This window comes from Hyla sarda (genome assembly GCF_029499605.1).
Source record: "Hyla sarda isolate aHylSar1 chromosome 1 unlocalized genomic scaffold, aHylSar1.hap1 SUPER_1_unloc_4, whole genome shotgun sequence".
Lineage (NCBI taxonomy): Eukaryota > Metazoa > Chordata > Amphibia > Anura > Hylidae > Hyla > Hyla sarda.
The window spans coordinates 723,465-748,332 of NW_026607590.1; the positions used below are offsets into that span (position 1 = coordinate 723,465).

The window sequence follows — 24,868 nt, forward strand, 5'->3', positions numbered from 1 at the left end:
GTTCAACATCCCGGTGACCAGTCTCGCCAGACCCCTCTACATCAATTGTGTTAACAATGAAAGATTGGACTGTACCGTACGTTACCGCACGGAGCCCCTCCTAATGTGCATCGGACCTCATCACGAAAAAATTTAGTTTTTGGTCCTCTCCAATTGCACTTCCGAAATTCTCCTTGGACTACCATGGCTTCAACGCCATTCCCCAACCCTTGATTGGTCCACAGGAGAGATCAAGAGCTGGGGTACTTCTTGTTTCAAGGACTGTCTTAAACCGGTTCCCAGTACTCCCTGCCGTGACCCTGTGGTTCCCCCTGTAACCGGTCTCCCTAAGGCTTATATGGACTATGCTGACGTATTTTGCAAAAAACAAGCTGAGACTTTACCTCCTCACAGGCCGTATGACTGTCCTATTGACCTCCTCCCGGGCACTACTCCACCCCGGGGCAGAATTTATCCTCTATCCGCCCCAGAGACTCTTGCTATGTCTGAATACATCCAGGAAAATTTAAAAAAGGGGTTTATCCGCAAATCCTCCTCTCCTGCCGGAGCTGGATTTTTCTTTGTGTCCAAAAAAGATGGCTCCCTACGTCCTTGCATTGATTACCGCGGACTTAATAAAATCACGGTAAAGAACCGCTACCCCCTACCTCTTATCTCAGAACTCTTTGATCGCCTTCAAGGTGCCCACATCTTTACCAAACTGGACTTAAGAGGTGCTTATAATCTCATCCGCATCAGGGAGGGGGACGAATGGAAAACTGCATTTAACACCAGAGATGGACACTTTGAGTATCTGGTCATGCCCTTTGGCCTGTGCAACGCCCCTGCCGTCTTCCAAGACTTTGTTAATGAAATTTTTCGTGATCTCTTATATTCCTGTGTTGTTGTGTATCTGGACGATATTCAGATTTTTTCTGCCAACTTAGAAGAACACCGCCAGCATGTCCGCATGGTTCTTCAGAGACTTCGAGACAATCAACTTTATGCCAAAATGGAGAAATGTCTGTTTGAATGTCAATCTCTTCCTTTCCTAGGATACTTGGTCTCTGGCCAGGGACTACAAATGGACCCAGATAAACTCTCTGCCGTCTTAGATTGGCCACGCCCCTCCGGACTCCGTGCTATCCAACGTTTTTTGGGGTTCGCCAATTATTACAGACAATTTATTCCACATTTTTCCACTATTGTGGCTCCTATCGTGGCTTTAACCAAGAAGAATGCCAATCCTAAGTCCTGGTCTCCTCAAGCGGAAGACGCATTTAAACGGCTCAAGTCTGCCTTTTCTTCTGCTCCCGTGCTCTCCAGACCTGACCCATCTAAACCCTTCCTATTGGAGGTTGATGCCTCCTCAGTGGGAGCTGGAGCGGTCCTTCTACAAAAAAATTCTTCCGGGCATGCTGTTACTTGTGGGTTTTTTTCTAGGACCTTCTCTCCGGCGGAGAGGAACTACTCCATCGGGGATCGAGAACTACTGGCCATTAAATTGGCACTTGAGGAATGGAGGCATCTGCTGGAGGGATCAAAATTTCCAGTTATCATTTACACCGATCACAAGAATCTCTCCTATCTCCAGTCTGCCCAACGGCTGAATCCTCGCCAGGCCAGGTGGTCTCTGTTCTTTGCCCGTTTTAACTTTGAAATTCATTTTCGCCCTGCCGACAAGAACATTAGGGCCGATGCTCTCTCTCGTTCCTCGGAAGTAGAGCTCTCTCCGCAACACATCATTCCTCCTGACTGTCTGATCTCCACTTCTCCAGCCTCCATCAGGCAAACTCCTCCAGGGAAGACCTTCGTTTCTCCACGCCAACGTCTCGGGATTCTCAAATGGGGTCACTCCTCCCACCTCGCTGGCCATGCGGGCATCAAAAAGTCCTTGCAACTCATCTCTCGTTTCTATTGGTGGCCGACTCTGGAGACGGATGTTGTTGATTTTGTGCGGGCCTGTACTGTCTGTGCCCGGGATAAGACCCCTCGCCAGAAGCCTGCTGGTCTCCTTCATCCTCTGCCTGTCCCCGAACAGCCTTGGTCTCTGATTGGTATGGACTTTATTACAGACTTACCCCCATCCCGTGGCAACACTGTTGTTTGGGTGGTCGTTGATCGATTTTCCAAGATGGCACATTTTATTCCTCTTCCTGGTCTTCCTTCAGCGCCTCAGTTGGCAAAAAAATTTTTGTACACATTTTTCGTCTTCACGGTTTGCCCACGCAGATCGTCTCGGATAGAGGCGTCCAATTCGTGTCAAAATTCTGGAGGGCTCTCTGTAAACAACTCAAGATTAAATTAAACTTCTCTTCTGCTTATCATCCTCAATCCAATGGGCAAGTAGAAAGAATTAACCAGGTCCTGGGTGACTATTTACGGCATTTTGTTTCCTCCCGCCAGGATGACTGGGCAGATCTTCTACCATGGGCCGAATTCTCGTACAACTTCAGAGTCTCTGAATCTTCTTCTAAATCCCCATTTTTCGTGGTGTACGGCCGTCACCCTCTTCCCCCCCCTCCCTACTCCCTTGCCCTCTGGTTTGCCCGCTGTGGATGAAGTGACTCGTGATCTTTCCACCATATGGAAAGAGACCCAAAATTCTCTTTTACAGGCTTCATCTCGCATGAAAAAGTTTGCCGATAAGAAAAGAAGAGCTCCCCCCATTTTTTCTCCCGGAGACAAGGTATGGCTCTCCGCTAAATATGTCCGCTTCCGTGTCCCCAGCTACAAACTGGGACCACGCTATCTTGGTCCTTTCAAAATCTTGTGCCAAATTAATCCTGTCTCTTACAAACTTCTTCTTCCTCCTTCTCTTCGTATTCCTAATGCCTTTCATGTCTCTCTTCTTAAACCACTCATCATCAACCGTTTCTCTCCCAAACTTGTTTCTCCCACTCCTGTTTCCGGTTCTTCTGATATCTTCTCCGCGAAGGAGATACTGGCCTCCAAGACGGTCAAAGGGAAAACATTTTTTTTGGTTGATTGGGAGGGCTGTGGTCCTGAAGAGAGATCCTGGGAACCTGAGGACAACATCCTAGACAAAAATCTGGTCCTCAGGTTCTCAGGCTCCAAGAAGAGGGGGAGACCCAAGGGGGGGGGGGTACTGTTACGCCGAGCGCTCCGGGTCCCCGCTCCTCCCCGGAGCGCTCGCAACATCCTCGCTACTGCAGCGCCCCGGTCAGATCCACTGACCGGGTGCGCTGCGATACCGCCTCCAGCCGGGATGCGATTCGCGATGCGGGTGGCGCCCGCTCGCGATGCGCACCCCGGCTCCCGTACCTGACTCGCTCTCCGTCGGTCCTGTCCCGGCGCGCGCGGCCCCGCTCCCTAGGGCGCGCGCGCGCCGGGTCTCTGCGATTTAAAGGGCCACTGCGCCACTGATTGGCGCAGTTGTTCTAATTAGTGTGTTCACCTGTGCACTCCCTATGTATACCTCACTTCCCCTGCACTCCCTCGCCGGATCTTGTTGCCATTGTGCCAGTGAAAGCGTTTCCTTGTGTGTTCCTAGCCTGTGTTCCAGACCTCCTGCCGTTGCCCCTGACTACGATCCTTGCTGCCTGCCCCGACCTTCTGCTACGTCCGACCTTGCTCTTGTCTACTCCCTTGTACCGCGCCTATCTTCAGCAGTCAGAGAGGTTGAGCCGTTGCTAGTGGATACGACCTGGTTACTACCGCCGCTGCAAGACCATCCCGCTTTGCGGCGGGCTCTGGTGAATACCAGTAGTAACTTAGAACCGGTCCACGCCAATCCCTCTCTGGCACAGAGGATCCACCTCCTGCCAGCCGAATCGTGACAACTCCCAGAATCCCTCACCTCTCCAGTCATATCATCTGTTATTCCATAGATAAGAATGAGGTCATGTGACATCACTCCCAGAATCCCTCACCTCTCCAGTCATATCCATCTGTTATTACATAGATAAGAATGAGGTCATGTGACATCACTCCCAGAATCCCTCACCTCTCCAGTCATATCATCTGTTATTACATAGATAAGAATGAGGTCATGTGACATCACTCCCAAAATCCCTCACTTCTCCAGTCATATCCATCTGTTATTACACAGATAAGAATGAGGTCATGTGACATCACTCCCAGAATCCCTCACCTCTCCAGTCATATCCATCTGTTATTACAAAGATAAGAATGAGGTCATGTGACATCACTCCCAGAATTCCTCACCTCTCCGGTCATATCCATCTGTTATTACATAGATAAGAATGAGGTCATGTGACATCACTCCCAGAATCCCTCACCTCTCCAGTCATATCCATCTGTTATTATATAGATAAGAATGAGGTCATGTGACATCACTCCCAGAATCCCTCACATCTCCAGTCATATCCATCTGTTATTACATAGATAAGAATGAGGTCATGTGACATCACTCCCAGAATCCCTCACCTCTCCAGTCATATCCATCTGTTATTACATAGATAAGAATGAGGTCATGTGACATCACTCCCAGAATCCCTCACCTCTCCAGTAAGCCGGAAGAGTATCTGTACTGTGAGGTTTATGATCCTGTCGGCCATCTTGTTCCTGTCTCTCTCCATGGTTGATGGGTCATCCAGGAGAATTCTCTTATATAGAAGATATCAGCAGAGGATCCTGGATTGGAGAAACCTGAAGGGAAGAAGAGGAGACGATGATAAACCGCACCAGATTCTATGGAGAAATAAAATCCATTTCCTGGAGATAATCTGGGGAAACATCTGAGGAGATATTATAGGAGTTTTCAGATTTCTCTATAAAACAATTGTCCGAGGGCTGTAAAATAAGAGACTAGAGCGCACTCCCCTCTCCCGTCCAGTGGTGGCGCTCTGGTCCTCCAGGTCTTCTGAGGTCGCTCTCCCTGCTCTGCTGAAGACGTTGTGAATCCATTTCTCCTAATCTCTGAGGCTGCGGTGTATTCAGAACGTCTTCATCAGAGCAGGGAGAAGAATAGAGGGATTCAATATGACATTGTCCAATGAAGAATACTGAAATGTGTCCACTAGGGGGCACAATATACATCACAATTACATCAGGATTTTATGTGAATTGTGATATGTCCCCCCGGAAGAACCTGCTATTACCTGCAGCAGAGGCCGAGCATCATATACCGTTACACACGCAGGGTCTGGGCCACCACCGGAGTCAGTGTTTCCCAAGCAGGGTGCCTCCAGCTGTTACAGCATTTGGCTGTCAGGGCATGCTGGGAGTTGTAGTTTTACAACAGCTGGAGGCACACTGGTTTGGAAACACTGTCTTAAGTAATAATAGGGGCGCGGGAGAAACTTAAAAAACCTGATGCTTACATAGTCCTGTATGGAAGAAGTGGCTGATACCCGGAGAAAAGAGACTGATCAGGTGACAGGATGGGCGGGTAAGTGACCTGATACCTTCACCATCCAGACATCCCCTGGGGGGCAGTATAGGCAGGAAATCAGGCAAACAACCGCTGGTCGGCACGGCGCTCCCTAGAGAAACAACCGCACAGCGCCATGTCTAAGCTACACCCACCTACATTATTTTATTACAAAAATGGGATATAAACTTATTAGGGGAGGGGCTTCTATTACAAACCCTGAATAACGCTCTGCCATAGTGATCAGTGTTATCGGTGCTCGGCTTATACAGGCTGTGGAGGTGTCTGTATACTTAGAGCATCGAACTGAGCACAGAGCATGGTAAGGGGCCCTCCGGCCGTCATCTCAGCTGATCTAGACTCCGCCCCCCAACAACTGCATTCTACTCATTTTAGATCCTGCAACCGACTTTGATCATGGAAACTAAAGGATTAATGGCGATGAGCGTCATTAGTGGTGAGTCCTGGCTGCTTATAGCTCCTGAACTCTCCTCAAAGTCCCATATGGGGCACAGAATGTAAATATACATCGTGTCCTTAAGGGTTAATAACATCCCCAATAATCCTGATCTGATGGTGACCGCACACACTTACCTGTATCTGTAGAGGAGCCGTGTGCTTACAGGACCTGCGATGATGTCACCGTCATGTGATCAGTCACATGGAGGAGGAGGAGTCACATGATCAGGGGCTGCTGCTCTGAGAGATCTCCACACACAACAGCAGTGACTGCCCCACCAGGACCTGCTCTGTATCTGCTACATGCTGGAGGTGTAGGACCTGTGATGATGTCACAATCATGTGACCAGTACATTTGGGGGTAAAGCATAGCAGTAAAGATGTGACTGCGGCTGAAGGACCTGTGGGGAGGATCATGTGACAGGAGTGGGCGTAGGTCAGCCGTGCAGGATAGACGGGATGGTGAGTTAAGGACCTGTGAGAATGGTCATGTGACAGCAGAGTCCCGATTGATCACATGACTGTGACATCATCGCAGGTCCTGTAAGTACACGGCTCCTGTACAGCTCTGCAGGTGGAGGTATGTGTGAGGTCACATGTTGCTGTTAGATGTTTTTTTTGTACTATTAACCCCTTCAGAACCCAGCAGTTTTGCGTTTTAACCCCTTAAGGACACAGTGATTTCTCTTTTTAATGTTTTCCTTCTCGCCTTCTAATAGACATAATGATTGCAATTTCCTCTTTACAAACCCATATGAGGCTTCTTGTTCTTGTTGTTGTTTTTTTCACCACCGGTTTGTACTTTGTAATGACATCACTCATTTTACTGCAAAATCTACAACAAGGGTCAAAAAATGTTATTTGTGGGGTGAAATCTGGGTCTTCTGTTTGGACGCAGTGCACATTACGGTAATAATTCTCTTTATTCTGTAGGTCCAAACGTTTACAATGATAAATGATTTATATAGGTTTTATTTTAATACTTTTAAAATATAAAAAAATTCGAACTTTTTGTACAATAATGAGTCTGTATCAGATTGTCCTACCTTGTCCCCTATAACTCTCTTATTATTCCGTATACGGGGATGTATGAAAGTCATTTTTTGCGCTGTGATCTGTAATTTCAACTAATTTTGATGAGACTCTTTGATCGCTTTTTAAGACTTTTCTTTTCGACCATGAAGTTGTATTTTTTTACGTTTACGCCATTGACCGTGCGGTTACACATATGTTTAGATTTATTTTTTGTTTACATAATTTTATTTAAAAAAATTGGTAAATGGGGAAGATTCAATCGTTTATTAGGGGAGGGGCTTATTCACATTAAGTTAATGTTCTTTTTACCTTATTCCCAGTTTTTTAGTCCCTGTAGTAGACTATTACATGGAATCTATAGATTACATACACTGATCAATGCTGTGATGCTGAGGCTGCCTGCAGGATTGGAGCGTCGTTCAGACAGCGTGGAGCGAGGTTAGGGACCTCCACCCGTTCTCTCAGCTGACCGGGACCCCGCTATTTCACTGTGGGTGTCCTTATCAGCTCCACTGAGCTACCGGAAATAGATTTTTGGCATTGGTGATGTCCGGCATTAGCAATGAGTCCCAGATGCTGATAGCAGGTAGGACCTAGGGGCTATGAATCGTGCTGAACTCCTGACTGTGCGTCATAGACTGGCAGCGGCCTCCCTCCCCTCCAAATCTTATCACTTTAATGACAGGAGTCCCTGCTCTGAAAGGGGTTTACTGCACAAGAGCAGAAGATATGCCAGATTTGATGCATCTCCTGCTTCGGAGCTGGGCCCATGGCTATACATTATATACCTCCTGCCCAGTCAGCCATGAAGGAGTTAAATGATGGTGATGCATTGCCACTTACCTTTTTTGGGGCCACACACTATACAGATAGCTGCTTATTGTCCCTTCTACTTGCTGGGATAAGAACAACCAGTCTAGCTAGGGTTAAGTGGCGCACAGCACTGCCAATTCTATCCTTAGGGGCCAGACAGTAAGCAGCCATCTATATAGTCCCGGGGGAGGGGAGCAGTGATACTATGAAATATCACTTAACTCCTTACACTCCATGGGACGGGCGCTTTGGGTATAATGACCTGAACTGACAGCTGGGTCATGAGACTTGTGGTCAGTTCGGGACATGTGACCATAATATAGAGGATCTGCCCCGACAAGTATTCACCTCATCATCCGAGAGCAAGAAGATAAATCATGTACAGGAATATCCCCTCAAATGTCTCCATATAACATCCTGGAATTGTATAGAATTAAATGTTTATTCACAATACAGGTTCCTATAAGGTGTCAGGACGTGGCGGTCTATTTCTCCATGGAGGAGTGGGAGTATGTAGAAGGACACAAGGATCAGTACAAGGATCAGGTCATGATGGAGGATCAGCAGCCCCTCACATCACCAGGTAATAGACATGACTATATACACACGTCCTCTCATTATTTGTATGTAAAGAATGAATTCAGTCTCTGTATGTGTTCCCTACAGTCAGATCCAGTAAGAGAACAGCACCAGAAAGGTGTCCCTGTCCTCTTGATGAACAGAATATGAAGGACATTACTACAGGGAAAGATCTCATCTATATTAATGCTACAGACATAAAGGAAGAAGAGACAGATGTGAGCGGTGATGAGCAGTATAAGGAGGACATTCCTACAGGGAAAGATCTCTTTTATATTAATGCTACAGACATAAAGGAAGTAGAAGAGACATATGTGAGCGGTGATGACCAGTATAAGGAAGTCATTTCTACAGGAAAAGATCTGATCTATATTAATACTACAGACATAAAGGAAGAACAAGAGAGAGATGTGAGCGGTGATGAGCAGTATAAGGAGAACATTCCTACTGAGAAAGATCTGATCTATATTAATGCTACAGACATAAAGGAAGAAGAACAAGAGACAGATGTACGTAGTGATGAGCAGTATAAGGAGGACATTCCTACAGGGAAAGATGTGATCTATAATAATGCTACATACATAAAAGAAGAAGAAGAAGAGACAGATGTGAGCGGTAATGAGCAGTATAAGGTGGACATTCCTACAGGGAAAGATCTGATCTATAAATCTCTATGGGAGAAGCGGAGATATACAAACGGGATGCCAGGCAGGAGATCGCGGGGGTCTCAGTGGTCGGACCCCTCACAATCAGACATTTATCCCCACAGGATTCTGTGGCTAGGGGATAAGTACTCAAGTACTAGAGTTTTCCGTTAACACCATAACGACCATGGACGAGTATACATGTCCAGGGGGATGCACGTTCCAGCACCTGGACGAATATACACGTCCATGGTTCTTGTGGGTAATGTCCAGTGTACCCACAAGATCACGGCAGGGACTCGGCTGTAACACACAGCCAGGACCCTGCCGCATTGCCGGGACCTAAGTAAACTTTGGTCCCAGCAGTTTAACCCTTACAGCCGCGATCAGAAGTGATCGCGGGCTGTAAGTGTTTTGATGGAGGGAGCTCCCTCTGTCTTCCCTGCAGCACCCCGCAGCACGACCGCAGGGTGCTGTGTGTAATCCCCGGCAGGCAGGGGCCTGCTGCATTGCCGGAACCGTGTAAAAAAAAATGTAAAGAAAATAAAAAATACATTTATTAAATAAATGAAAAATAAAAATGCATAATGTGTAGGATTACACGGCGCACATCCCATATCACATGCTGCGGATGCCCGGCAGCAGTCACAATAGTGAGCTCCCTGCTGCGGCTGGGTATCTTTGTGTGTCCACTCATAGCGTTGGATTTCCCACCGGCAGTCATGAGCGGACACACTGAGCTACCCAGCCGCAGCAGTGATCTCGCCCTTGTGACTGCCGGGGGCATCCGCGGTGTGAAATACTCTGCGCTCTATGTGACCCTACACTGTGTCCCGTTCATACTGCATTTCAGCGTTATGTTACAGATATCCGTCAGCATCAAGTCAATAATAATGATGCTGACGTATACTGTAGCAGCTCCAGTCATTTCTGAATGAGACGGGTCCAGTATACATTGGATCCCTTTTCTGACATGACAGCGGACACCGATACTGCAGAAATGCCGTATGAATGGGGACGATCACCCAAACGCCCAGTGATGGATATATTCACCATGAGTGGATGATTATTCCCACAACATGGCGGATATATCCATCAGGAACTATAACAGACTATCACAGACAGCCGCGCGTCACTGCTAGAAGACCAAGGACCAATCAGAGCGCTCCCTGGTCCAGACAATACACTTGTGGGGGTGCGGTATTGTTCTGACAGCTCTGATCCTTTGCAGACATGGAGTGGGGTCTATAATTCATATATTGATGTCCTGATGGCCAAAGGGGGCTCCTCTCCTTCTTGGCCCTACCAGGTGGTCAGGCAACCAGATATGGCCTAAGTAGGGGTACTGCCCAGCCCGGGACAAACAGCATGATGTGGGGCGCATTTCCTCCATTTCAAAAGCGACCAAAATGATGTCCCACAAATAAAGAATTTGTCGAAAAAAAAGCTAATTGCTATTTTTTTTCCACTGAATTTGAAATAATTCTATCCAAACAATAAGAGCTCAACATTCTCACTTTGAGCCAGATGTGAGCAATGATGAACAGTATAAGGAGGACATTCCTACAGGGTAAGATCTGATCTATATTAATACTACAGATATAAATGAGGAAGAAGAAGAGACAGATTTGAGCAGTGATTAGCAGTATAAGGAGGACATTCCTTCAGGGAAAGATCTAATCTATATTAATACTACACACATAATAGTAAAAGTAGAAGAAGACACAGATGTGAGTGGTGATGAGCAGTATAAGGAGGACATACCTACAGGTAACCGCCTAGGTGAGTAGTAACCACTAAATACAGAGAAGGTTCATAGATTCTATTCAGTCACCGGCTGCAATAATATTTTCGGGAAGTATTGGTGTAACTAGAATCTTTGGGACTTCAGGGCAAATACTATCCCCCTCCCCCTCTATATTGACTCTATAGCAGTTGACTTGATCCCATCACCACTACATAGTGACTGAATAATACCGCCATACTGTTTATGAAACACATTATATACAGACTAATATTCCTCCATATAGAGACCATATAGCAGTAGATACCAGCAGTGACTGACAGGTGACGTCTTCCTGGAGTCGTTCTCTTCCCTTTTGTACGCTGAGCGGACTCGTTGCAGTAACTCTGCATAGATCCCATGTCTTTAATTGTCCTGGACACTTTCTTCTGCCCCAAAGACCCCGAAAAGCCTTAGTTCAGTTACCCCAACTATGGGTCCTACCAGGGGTCAGTCATCGACAAAGAAGCTGCAAACTTATGTCCGAACCGCTACACAAGATGGCGCTGGTACCTTCCAAAGAATCCTGAGGAGAGGGGATAAGTGTCTGATCGTGAGGGGTCCGACTGCCTAGACTCCCGTGATCTCCTGCCCAGCACCCCAGATCTCTCCAGGCACAGGTGACCTCCGCTCCGTGCAGGGATTACTGTCGACCGCCGCACCAAGTGGTGCCCGACATGTCTCTCCATGAATCTGTATGGGAGAGCCGGGGATACACAAACGGGACCCCGCGTGATCAAACATTTATCCCCAGAGGATTCTGTGACTAGGCGATCGCGCAGATGTCCGCCATTAACCCCTCAGATGCCGTGATCAATACTGATTGGATGATCGGATTGCCCGCAGCGCTGCCGCGGGGATCCGATCATCCAGCATGACAGCCGGAGGTCCCCTTACCTAGCTCCGGCTGTCTCCCGGGGTCTTCTGCTCTGGTCTGCGATCGAGCAGAGGATCACCGATAATACTGAGCAGTGCTGTGTCCTATATATAGCACTGCACAGTATTAGCAATCAAATGATTGCTATAGATAGTCTCCTATGGGGACATAAAAGGTGTAAAAAAAAAAAAAAGTTAAAAAATGTAAAAATAAAAAGTAAAAAAAAAGGGAAAAATCGCCTACCCCAATAAAAATGAAAATTGTCCGTTTTTCCTATTTTACCCCCAAAAAGCATAAAACTTTTTTTAATAAACATATTTGGTATCGCCGTGTGTGTAAATGTTCGAACTATCAAAATATAATGTTAATGATCCCGTACGGTGAATGGCGTAAACGTAAAAAATTTTAAAAGTCCACAAATCCTGCTTTTTTGTCACATTTTATTTAAAAAATAATAAAAAATGATCTAAAAGTTTTATATATGCAAATGTGGTATCTAAAAAAAGTACAGATGACGGCACAAAAAAGGAGCCCCCATACCGCCCTATATATGAAAAAATGAAAAAGTTATAGGTGGTCAAAATAGGGCGATTTTAGATTACTGATTTTGTACAAAAAGTTTTTGACTTTTTTTAAGCGGTACAAAAATATAAAAGTATCTACCCATGGGTATCATTTTAATCTTATTGACCCACAGAATAAAGAACACCTATAATTTTTACCGTAAAGTGTACAGCGTGAAAACAAAACCTTCCAAAATGTGCAAAATTTTGGTTTTCATTTAAATTTCCTCCCTAAAATTTTTTTTGGGGGGGTTCGCCGTACATTTTATGGTAAAATTAGAGGTTTCATTACAAAGTGCAATTGGTCACGCATAAAACAAGCCCTTATATGGGTCTGTAGATGGAAATATAAAGGAGTTATGGATTTTAGAAGGCGAGGAGGAAAAAACGAACACGCAAAAATAAAATTGGCCTGGTCCTTGAGGTGAAAATGTGCTTGGTCATTAAGGGGTTAAAAGGGTACTTCGGTGCTTCGGTGTTTTTAACTTTTTGTTCAGAACGCTCGGAGCCAGAGGCCGTGATCATAATGTCACAGCCACGGCCCCTTGTGATGTCATTTTCATGCCCCCTCTATTCGTGTCTATTGGAGGGGGCGTGTCAGATTACACGCCCCCTCCGATACACATGAATGGAGGGGACGCGAAATCGCGATGGGGCGTGCTTGTGACGTCACTGGAGTTTATTTTAGAACGCCCTGTGCTGCGGGAGATCCTGGGGTTCCCAGCAGCCGGACCCCCGCGATCAGACATCCTATCCCCCATCCTTTGGATAAGGAATAAGATGTCTAGCAGTAGAGTACCCCTTTAAATCCCTTTATTCTTTCCCTCTGATACAGAAATGTTCCGGTTCGGGTCACTTTTGTGGGTCCAAATGGAGGTATAGGTGCGGCTGGCGAGCCGAGAGCGAAAATCATTAAAAATAAAGGTTCCCCTTTTAACTTGGTTCCAGGAAAATTTCTCCAACTTTATTAGGACATAAGTCTTTCTATTCACATTAATAGACAAAAGACAAAAATGTGATACTGTCTGCCTAGACAGGATAGGGGATAGGTTATAGATCACGGGGGTCCGACCCTTGTGACTCCCCGCGATCTCCTGAACGGGGCCCCAGCAGTCTGCAGGAAGCGGCCGTTCTGACCCCCACAGGATGCCGCGGCCGACACACCCCCTCCATATATCTCTATGGGATACATGGAGGGGGAGTGTCAGCTGTCGCTCCATGCAGGGTCGGTCCGCCCCCTTTAACCCCTTAAGGACCAAGGACGTACCGGTACGTCCTTTGTCCTGCTCTTCTGATATAACGCGGGGTTACACAGTAACCCCGCGTCATATCATGGCGGGCCCGGCGTCATATTGAAGCCGGGACCCGCCTCTAATAGCGCGCAGCGCCGATCGCGGCGCCGCGCGCTATTAACCCTTTAGCCGCGCGCTCAAAGCTGAGCCGCGCGGCTAAAAGTGAAAGTGAAAGTTCCCGGCTAGCTCAGTCGGGCTGTTCGGGATAGCCGCGGCTAATCGCGGCATCCCGAACAGCTGACAGGACAGCGGGAGGGCCCCTTCCTGCCTCCTCGCTGTCCGTTCGCCGAATGACTGCTCAGTGCCTGAGATCCAGGCATGAGCAGTCATCCGGCAGAATCGTTGATCACTGGTTTCTTATGAGAAACCAGTGATCAACATAGAAGATCAGTGTGTGCAGTGTTATAGGTCCCTATGGGACCTATAACACTGCAAAAAAAAAGTGAAAAAAAAAGTGAATAAAGATCATTTAACTCCTCCCCTATTAAAAGTTTGAATCACCCCCCTTTTCCAATAAAAAAAAAAACACAGTGTAAATAAAAATAAAAATAAACATATGTGGTATCACCGCGTGCGGAAATGTCCGAATTATAAAAATATATCATTAATTAAACCGCTCGGTCAATGGCGTGCGCGCAAAAAAATTCCAAAGTCCAAAATAGTGCATTTTTGTTCACTTTTTATATCATTTAAAAATGAATAAAAAGATCAATGATCAATAAGTCCTATCAATGCAAAAATGGTACCGTTAAAAACTTCAGATCACGGCGCAAAAAATGAGCCCTCATACCGCCCCATACACGGAAAAATAAAAAAGTTATAGGGGTCAGAAGATGACAATTTTAAACGTATTAATTTTCCTACATGTAGTTATGATTTTTTCCAGAAGTGCGACAAAATCACCTATATAAGTAGGGGATCATTATAACCGTATGGACCTACAGAATAAAGATAAGGTGTCATTTTTACCGAAAAATGTACTACGTAGAAACGGAAGCCCCCAAAAGTTACAAAACAGCGTTTTTTTTTTCAATTTTGTCGCACAATGATTTTTTTTCCCGCTTCACCATAGATTTTTGGGCAAAATGACTGACGTCATTACAAAATAGAATTGGTGGCCCAAAAAATAAGCCATCATATGGAGTTTTAGGTGTAAATTTGAAAGAGTTATGATTTTTTAAAGGCAAGGAGCAAAAAACTAAAATGCAAAAACGGAAAAACCTCCGGTCCTTAAGGGGTTAAGCAGACTGCCAGGGCCCCATTCAGGAGATCGCAGGGAGTCCCAAGGGTCGGACCCCCGTGATCTATAACGTATCCCCTATCCTTTGCCTGAATTCTCTGGCTGGCATGAGGATTATAAAGGGGAGCGGTTTGGATGACTGCTCCATTATAACCTGCGGGGTCAGGTGGATTGGGGGACACGGTCATTTGTTCCCTGACCGGGCCCCATAGCAGTGATTTTCCCTGAGGCTGTGTCCACATGATTGTCAAAGACTGGTGTCCCTGCTCCTTGTAAGGCAGTGGTGTCAACCTGTGGCCCTCCAGATGTTGCAAAACTTCAGAGGGAAGCCTTGATTTACCTTTGGGGACATTGTGCATCCTCTAGAGGACCTTTGGTGTCCAGGCATGCTGGGAGTTGAAGTTTTGCAACATCTTCAGGGCCACAGTTTGACACTACTGTTGTATGGCTGCTCCGCTATCAAAGCAACTATCTTTCTTCAGTTTTGCAGTAAATCTTTACAAAGTACTATTGCTTAGAAATGCAAAAATGTCCTGGGTTGTTAGGGGTTAATACTCAAAAATAAAATCTGTGTTATTCTCTGCAGATTCTTGTAGCAGGAGATCAGAGGAGAATCTTATATCTTCAGATTATAAAGCAGATGATGATATCACACAAGATACATATGAAGAACATTCCATTATCCCAGATACACCCTCAGCCCTTCACAGCCAAGATCTGTCATCTCATCCTTATATACAGGTCCTGTCTTCTCAGTCATCACAGGATGTTCAGCAAAATAAAAGTCACAGAAGGGGTGTTGGACATCAGAAAGATTGTGCAAAGGAAAGGCCATATTCATGTTCAGAATGTGGAAAGTGTTTTACCAAGAAATCAAATCTTGTGAGACATAAGAGAAGCTACAAAGGAGAGAAGCCGTTTTCATGTCCACAATGTGAGAAATGTTTTACTGGGAAACAAGGTCTTGTTCGCCATCAAAGAACTCACACAGGAGAGAAGCCATTTCCATGTTCAGAATGTGGGAAATGTTTTACTCAGAAATCATACCTTGTTGTACATCAAAGAACTCACACAGGAGAGAAGCCATTTTCATGTTCAGAATGTGGGAAATGTTTTACTTATAAATTAGACCTTGTTGTACATCAAAGAAATCACACAGGAGAGAAGCCATTTTTATGTTCAGAATGTGGAAAATGTTTTGCTTTTAAATCATGTCTTGTTGTACATGAAAGAACTCACACAGGAGAGAAGCCATTTTCATGTTCAGAATGTGGGAAATGTTTTAATTATAAATCAGGTCTTGTTGTACATCAAAGAACTCACACAGGAGAGAAGCCATTTTCATGTTCAGAGTGTGGGAAATGTTTTGCTCAGAAATCAGATCTTGTTAAACATCAAAGAACTCACACAGGGGAGAAGCCATTTCCATGTTCAGAATGTGTGAAATGTTTTACTCAGAAATCAGACCTTGTTTTACATCAAAGAATTCACACAGGAGAGAAGCCATTTTCATGTTCAGAATGTGGGAAATGTTTTGCTCAGAAATCAGATCTTATTAAACATCAAAGAATTCACACAGGGGAGAAGCCATTTCCATGTTCAGAATGTGTGAAATGTTTTACTCAGAAATCAGACCTTGTTTTACATCAAAGAACTCACACAGGAGAAAAGCCATTTTCATGTTCAGAATGTGGGAAATGTTTTGCTCAGAAATCAGACCTTGTTGTACATAGAAAAACTCACTCAGGAGAGAAGCCATTTTCTTGCGCAGAATGTGGGAAATGTTTTGCTCAGAAATCAATTCTTGTTAAACATCAAATAACTCACACAGGGGATAAGCCATTTTTATGTTCAGAATGTGGCAAATGTTTTACTCGCAAATCAGACCTTGTTGTACATCGAAAAACTCACACAGGAGAGAAGCCTTTTTCATGTTCTAACACAGGGGAAAACATGAAGCAGAGCAAAAAATTATGCAAATAACACATCTATATATTAACCATGTACATAGGATAGTTGACAATAATGCATACTAATATATATTTATACAATATATGCTTCATCTCCAAACTTGATATAATTTTTTAGGAAGTTCTCTATATTATACACTGCTCAAAAAAATTAAGGGAACACTAAGATAACAGATCCTAGATCTGAATGAATGAACTAATCGTATGAAATACTTTCGTCTTTACATAGTTGAATGCGCTGACAACAAAATCACACAAAAATTATCAATGGAAATCAAATGTATCAACCCATGGAGGTCTGGATATGGAGTCACACTGAAAATCACAGTGGAAAACCACACTACAGGCTGATCCAACTTTATGTAATGTCCTTAATACAAGTCCCAATGAGGCTCAGTAGTGTGTGTGGCCTCCATGTGCCCGTATGACCTCTCTACAACACCTGGGCATGCTCCTAATGAGGTGGCGGATGGTCTCCTGAGAGATGTCCTCCCAGACCTGGACTAAAGCATCCGCCAACTCCTGGACAGTCTGTGGTGGATGGAGCGAGAAGTCCCACAACTGCTCAATCGGATTCAGGGGAACGGGCGGCCAGTCCATAGCATCAATGCCTTCCTCTTCTAGATACTGCTGACACACTCCAGCCACATGAGGTCTAGCATTGTCTTGTATTAGGAGGAAACCAGGGCCAACCGCACCAACATATGGTCTCACAAGGGGTCTGAGGATCTCATCTCGGTACTTAATGGCAGTTAGGCTACCTCTGGCAAGCACATGGAGGGCTGTGCGGCCCCCCAAAGAAATGCCACCCCACACCATTACTGACCCACTGCCAAACCGGTCATGCTGGAGGATGTTGCAGGCAGCAGAACATTCTCCACGTCTGTCACATGTGCTCAGTGTGAACCTGCTTTCATCTGTGAAGAGCACAGGGCATCAGTGGTGAATTTGCCAATCTTGTTCTCTGGCAAATGCCAAACATCCTGCGCGGTGTTGGGCTGTAAGCACAACCCCCACCTGTGGACGTCAGGCCCTCATACCACCCTTATGTATCTGTTTCTGACCGATTGAGTCTTGCATATTTGTGGCCTGCTGGAGGTCTTTTTGCAGTGCTCCTCCTTGCACAAAGGCGGAGGTAGCGGCCATGCTTCTGGGTTGTTGCCCTCCTACGTCCTCCTCCACATCTCCTGATGTACTGGCCTGTCCCCTGGTAGCGCCTCCATGCTCTGGACACTACGCTGACAGACACAACAACCTTCTTGCTACAGTTCGCATTGATGTGCCATCCTGGATGAGCTGCAATACCTGAGCCACTAGTGTGGGTTGTAGTCGCCATCTTATGCTACCACTATAGAGAAAGCACCGCCAGCATTCAGAAGTGACCAAAACATCAGCCAGGAAGCATAGGAACTGAGAAGTGGTCTGTGGTCACCACCTGCAGAACCACTCCTTTATTGGGGGTGCTAATTGCCTATAATTTCCACCTGTTGTCTGTTCCATTTGCACAACAGCATGTGAAATTGATGGTCAATCAGTGTTGCTTCCTGAGTGGACAGTGTGATTTCACAGAAGTGTCATTGACTTGGAGTTACATTGTGTTGTGTAAGTGTTCCCTTTATTTTTTTGACTTATAATAAATGGAATATTGTCCCTGAGGTTGTATATAGGGAATGTAACGCGTCAGTGTTGTCCCCGCCCCCTTCTCATTATGATTATAGAGACTTTAATTCAAGGCATCAGACAGGATCCGCGCGTCTACCTTGAAGATCGTCTCTTCTGAACATAAGACGCTGCAGATACTTTTATTTATCACAAACCCTAGACGAGCGTTTCCCGTCTTGACGTCTATTTTCGGTCTCAGATCATAAAATCCATTTTTCTATATGAGAAGTCGTCAATATGTCAGCGTCCCCGGGGTTCAGTAAACATCGGTGTAATTCTTTTCCTTTTCTTTGTCCTCCCCGGGGTATAAAATCCCTAGAGATCTGATCACATCTGGTACAAGATCTCTTTACTTCACACTTTGCGCCATTATTACACGGATTGAAGACCCAGTAACACGCTCGTAAATTCCCATATATGTCGTGGATTGGAAGGAAAAAGGTTCTTAAATCTTATATTTACCAATAATATTTTATATTTTTACAGTCTGTCCCTATCATAGTACGGAATTGTTATTTTTCTTCTATCCGATGGTTATTTAGTAATTTTGTTATGATTCAGAAGAGACCACGTGTCCCGTATAGACGCTCACCCTGAAGACATTAGACGGCGGTTTTGTGTTTCCGGATTTACACACTTATTATAAAGCTTTTCCTTCGTCTGGATTATTAGAGCTCGTTCGCTCTTCTTTTTCTCATCCTCCCCTTTATATTCCTCCTCATGTGGATATGGAATTCTCCTCAGTCTCTCCTTCTATAGGGCCCATTTTGTGGCCCCCGCACTCCTCCTTGGCCTCTCTAGTTCTTTCCTCTTTTATATATAACTTTGTCGGTATTACGAGACTGCTCTGCGACTGATTCTGATTTCCCTTCTCCCCTAACCCCACTTTCTTTACTCCCTATGGTTATTACTAAACACATTTTCCCTCTTCCCCTTTGTGGGAACGTTTACATTCTTTTACGTTACAAGATTTATATTCTCCTACTAAGACTTTGGCCATAGAGGAATCTCAGGCTTTCTGGGGTTTTATAAGTAAATTTATCTTTATTCTCCAATGTTTTAAGCGTTATACTAACATACGTCCCTGAAATTGGTTAGAGAGATTGTATTTATATACTAAATAATAATACTATCTAAGCTTTATTCTTATCTGATTTCTTCTGCTCCTAATAGTAACCAAAATGCATCTTATATGAGAAGAGGAGCTGAATATCCAACTCTCTGAAGAGTTTATCTCTCGTGCGGGTTTATCTCTAGCGCTCACGTGGCTTCTCCCCCTGTATTCGTATACAGGAAAGTTCATATAAGATATGTTGTCGAGGGTATGGGAGTCCTCCTCTCCTTTTGTCACATGGTATTAGAGAATCTTCTCAATGTTGAAGGTGTGGGATTGAGTCAGGCCATTAGCCATCAGTCCTTTGATAAAGCTGGGGAGCCGACGAAACGTCATTGAACTGGATACATGGGAGTTTTAATTGCAGCGCTTACATTTATATTCTGATTACTAAATATATAGAGAGCTCCTGAACGGCCATACAGAATAAGCGCACATTCCTTCTGAGTTTATCATATTTCCAGCACACTGATACGGAGCTAAACTGGAGCTGTAATTATAACAGTGGTGTGGTTCTGACACCTAGTGGTGAACATTTCATTTGTTTTTTGATTTCTTTTGATATTATAATAGTGACCAATAAAAGTTACATTTTATAGGGAGGGTTCTTAGTTTAGGGCACCCCTTTAGTGGTTTTCCCCTAAAGTTGTTGATATATTCCAAGTTATCCGGGCACCTTCTGGGTATGTGGATTGAGTCGGGCACTCTTTTACATATTGCAAAAGAAAGGCATAGAAAATCTATGAAAAAATCTGGGGTCAGCTCACCGCCTGACGATGTCTTCAGTATATGGAGGGATAGGACACTTGCATCACATGTGGAAGCTCGGCAAATGGAAGAAGCTGGTAAATTCTATTATCCCATTCTCTAAGATGGTGTATAAAACAGGAAATGCTAAATTTGAGGGAGTGTGGGGCGCCTGGTGTTCCTCCCCCCTGACTCCCCAGAGTCAGTGCATGGTTTATCTGATCCACATATGGTGAATGTTCCTAGATATGTTCCTGTCTTATGTGATTGTGCTGAAATGAGGCGGTTCGTTCGGCAGCAGCATTCCCATTCCCTTTTTATTACTTGCTTTTTCTTTTAAATTCATTTCTAAATAGTGCTTAATCAGTGCAGGCGTAAGAGGGGGGTGGGGGTGGGACTACTTTTCTGTTTTCTGGCACCTCAGGGTGCGTGTTCTCTGTTATTGATCCTGTGATCCTGACTGTATGTGATGTCTCCCTCACCCTGACTGCTGCCCTTGTATGTTCCTGTATTTTTGCCGGTCTTACTAGCTTGTAATGCCGATGGTCTTTTATCTTTCAATAAAACCAATTTACCCTAATTACCAAAATTTTCCCTGCTGTCATCTTTGCATTAGAATTTTGACCCCGATGGGCCTTAAGCCAACCTGAAAAGAGATCCACACACACCAAAATATATTCATACCCTCCTCACAAGGGGAGCTGAATACAGTGGTCCCTCAAGTTACAATATTAATTGGTTCCAGGATGACCATTGTATGTTGGGACCATAACTCTATGGAAACCTGGTAATTGGTTCTGAAGCCACCAAAAATGTCATCCAAAAATAGGAAAAAGTGAGGATTAAAGAAAGATAAGTAGATACTAATATGGATAAAGCAAATCCTTCCATATAAAAGTAATAGAGATCTGCTGGAGCTGTAATCTCTGTCTATGTAGAGGACAGGAGCTTCTTCAGGGTCCTGTACAGTACACACAGTATCCCCAAAAAATTTCACATATAGCTGCCCCCACTTGGAGCAGCTAACCCTGGCACAGGTAAAGAGAAGTACAGAACATGTAATACCTCCCTGTACTGTAGGGGGCGCTACCAGACAGGAATTCAGTGCATACTGTTAGGATTCGGCTAGCTGGATGTGGATCCTCTGTGTCAGCGAGGGATTGGCGTGGACCGTGTCAGTGGACCGTTTCTAGGGATGCTACTGGTTTTCACCAGAGCCCGCCGCAAAGCGGGATGGTCTTGCTGCGGCGGTAGCAACCAGGTCGTATCCACTGGCAACGGCTCAACCTCGCTGACTGCTGAGAAGGCGTGGGACAGAAGGACTAGGCAGAGGCAAGGTCAGACGTAGCAGAAGGTCGGGGCAGGCGGCAAGGTTCGTAGTCAAAGAGGATAGCAGGAGATCTGGAACACAGGCTTTGGACAACACTAAACGCTTTCACTGGCACAAGGCAACAAGATCCGTCAAGGAAGTGCAGGGGAAGTGAGGTAATATGGACAGGGATCAGGTGGAAGCTAATTAGGACGTGACAGCCGAGGACCGGGACAGGTGAGTGACTTGGGATGCGATTCGCGAGCGGGCGCGTCCCGCTATGCGAATCGCATCCCCGCTGGCAATGTCAGTGAAGCGCTCCCGGTCAGCGGGTCTGACTGGGGCGCTGCAGAGAGAGGAACGCCGCGAGCGCTCCGGGGAGGAGCAGGGACCCGGAGCGCTCGGCGTAACAGTACCCCCCCCCCCCCCTTAGGTCTCCCCCTCTTTTTGTCGGGATGTTTCTTCATCCGGGATGAGGCCTGTATGAGGGGTTTTTGAGTCTCTTTCCAGATGGTGGAGAAGTCCCGGGAAACCTCATCAACAGCGGGCAAACCAGAAGGCGTGGGAGTGGGGAGGGGGGGGAAGAGGGTGAAGCTGGGCACGGGGTAAAGTGTTACCAGGACGGGGGCTATGAGGAGGAGACACAGCATAGTCCTGATAGGCCTTGGGGAGACCAGGTAAAGGAGAAGACACTGAGGTTAGACTGACTGGACTGGGAGCAGACGTGAGGCTTTTTTTATGGCAAGAAGCACCCCAGCTCTTGATCTCCCAGGTGGTCCAATCAAGGGTAGGAGAGTGGCGTTGGAGCCATGGCAGACCAAGGAGGACTTCAGAGGTGCAGTTGGGCAAAACAAAAAGTTACATTTTTTCGTGATGCCGTCAAATACTCATGAGCAGGGGTTCTGTGCGGTAACGCACAGTGCAGTCCAATTTCACTCCGTTGACCGAGGAAATGTAGAGCGGCTTGACGAGACGGGTCACCGGGATGCAGAACTTATTCACCAAAGAGGCCAGAATAAAATTTCCAGAAGAACCAGAGTCCAAGAAGGCCGCGGCTGAGTAGGAGTTGGCAGAAGGAGAAATCCGCACGGGCACAGTGAGACGTGGAGAAGCAGACTTCATACCAAGAGACGCCACACCCACATGAGCTGGGTGCGTGCGTGCGTTTCCCAGACGTGGAGGGCGAATAGGGCAATCCACCAAGAAGTGTTCGGTACTAGCGCAGTACAGACATAAATTGTAATCCCTACGGCGAGTCCTCTCTTCATGGGTCAGGCGAGACCGATCCACTTGCATAGCCTCCTCGGCGGGAGGCACAGGGGTAGATTGCAAAGGATACTGTGAGAGAGGTGCCCAGAGATCAAGGTCTTTTTCCTGGCGGAGCTCCTGGTGTCTCTCAGAAAAACGCATGTCAATGCGGGTGGCCAAATGGATAAGTTCTTACAGGTTGGCAGGAATCTCTCGTGCGGCCAGCACATCCTTGATGTTACTGGATAGGCCTTTTTTAAAGGTCGCGCAGAGAGCCTCGTTATTCCAAGATAATTCGGAAGCGAGAGTACGAAATTGGATGGCGTACTCGCCTACTGAAGAATTACCCTGGACCAGGTTCAGCAGGGCAGTCTCGGCAGAAGAAGCTCGGGCTGGTTCCTCGAAGACACTACGGACTTCAGCGAAGAAGGACTGGACAGTGGCTGTGGCAGGATCCTTGCGGTCCCAGAGCGGTGTGGCCCAAGACAAAGCCTTTCCAGACAGAAGACTCACTACGAACGCCACCTTAGACCGTTCTGTAGGAAATTGGTCCGACAACATCTCCATATGTAGGGAACATTGAGACAAGAAGCCACGGCAGAGTCGGGAGTGTTACGCCGAGCGCTCCGGGTCCCCGCTCCTCCCTGGAGCGCTCGCTTCACTCTCCCCGCGGCAGCGCCCCGGTCACGTCCTCTGACCCGGGGCGCTGCGATTCCGCTGCCAGCCGGGATGCGATTCGCGATGCGGGTAGCGCCCGCTCGCGATGCGCACCCCGGCTCCCCTACCTGACTCGCTCTCCGTCTGTTCTGTCCCGGCGCGCGCGGCCCCGCTCCCTAGGGCGCGCGCGCGCCGGGTCTCTGCGATTTAAAGGGCCACTGCGCCGCTGATTGGCGCAGTGGTTCCAATTAGTGTTTACACCTGTGCACTTCCCTATATCACCTCACTTCCCCTTCACTCCCTCGCCGGATCTTGTTGCCTTAGTGCCAGTGAAAGCGTTCCTTGTGTGTTCCTTGCCTGTGTTTCCAGACCTTCTGCCGTTGCCCCTGACTACGATCCTTGCTGCCTGCCCCGACCTTCTGCTACGTCCGACCTTGCTTTTGCCTACTCCCTTGTACCGCGCCTATCTTCAGCAGCCAGAGAGGTGAGCCGTTGCTAGTGGATACGACCTGGTCACTACCGCCGCAGCAAGACCATCCCGCTTTGCGGCGGGCTCTGGTGAAAACCAGTAGTGGCTTAGAACCGGTCCACTAGCACGGTCCACGCCAATCCCTCTCTGGCACAGAGGATCCACTACCTGCCAGCCGGCACCGTGACAGTAGATCCGGCCATGGATCCCGCTGAAGTTCCTCTGCCAGTTGTCGCTGACCTCACCACGGTGGTCGCCCAGCAGTCACAACAGATAGCGCAACAAGGCCAACAGCTGTCTCAACTGACCGTTATGCTACAACAGTTACTACCACAGCTTCAGCAGTCATCTCCTCCGCCAGCTCCTGCACCTCCTCCGCAGCGAGTGGCCGCTCCTGGGATACGCTTATCCTTGCCGGATAAATTTGATGGGGACTCTAAGTTTTGCCGTGGCTTTCTTTCCCAATGTTCCCTGCATCTGGAGATGATGTCGGACCTGTTTCCCACTGAAAGGTCTAAGGTGGCTTTCGTAGTCAGCCTTCTGTCCGGAAAAGCCCTGTCATGGGCCACACCGCTCTGGGACCGCAATGACCCCGTCACTGCCTCTGTACACTCCTTCTTCTCGGAAATCCGAAGTGTCTTTGAGGAACCTGCCCGAGCCTCTTCTGCTGAGACTGCCCTGTTGAACCTGGTCCAGGGTAATTCTTCCGTTGGCGAGTATGCCGTACAATTCCGTACTCTTGCTTCAGAATTGTCCTGGAATAATGAGGCCCTCTGCGCGACCTTCAAAAAAGGCCTATCCAGCAACATTAAAGATGTTCTGGCCGCACGAGAAATTCCTGCTAATCTACATGAACTTATTCACCTAGCCACTCGCATTGACATGCGTTTTTCCGAAAGGCGTCAGGAACTCCGCCAAGATATGGACTCTGTTCGTACGAGGCGTTTCTCCTCCTCGGCTCCTCTCTCCTCTGGTCCCCTGCAATCTGTTCCTGTGCCTCCCGCCGTGGAGGCTATGCAGGTCGACCGGTCTCGCCTGACACCTCAAGAGAGGACACGACGCCGTATGGAGA

General features: G+C 46.7%; 2 protein-coding genes across 2 annotated transcripts in view; one reads left to right on the forward strand and one right to left on the reverse strand.

The window, feature by feature from the left end:
* LOC130298198 (zinc finger protein 850-like) overlaps window positions 1–17,704 on the forward strand; it is a 173,492-nt gene extending 155,788 nt beyond the window's left edge. The window contains exons 8-9 of the mRNA XM_056551115.1: window positions 15,451–15,502; window positions 15,560–17,704. Coding sequence (XP_056407090.1) covers window positions 15,451–15,502; window positions 15,560–16,603 — 1,096 coding nt within the window. The 3' untranslated portion in view covers window positions 16,604–17,704. The remainder of the gene's footprint in view (window positions 1–15,450; window positions 15,503–15,559) is intronic.
* LOC130298197 (oocyte zinc finger protein XlCOF7.1-like) overlaps window positions 1–24,868 on the reverse strand; it is a 286,423-nt gene that overhangs the window by 26,017 nt on the left and 235,538 nt on the right. The window contains exon 9 of the mRNA XM_056551114.1: window positions 5,091–5,107. Within this exon, the coding sequence (XP_056407089.1) occupies window positions 5,091–5,107 (17 nt within the window). The remainder of the gene's footprint in view (window positions 1–5,090; window positions 5,108–24,868) is intronic.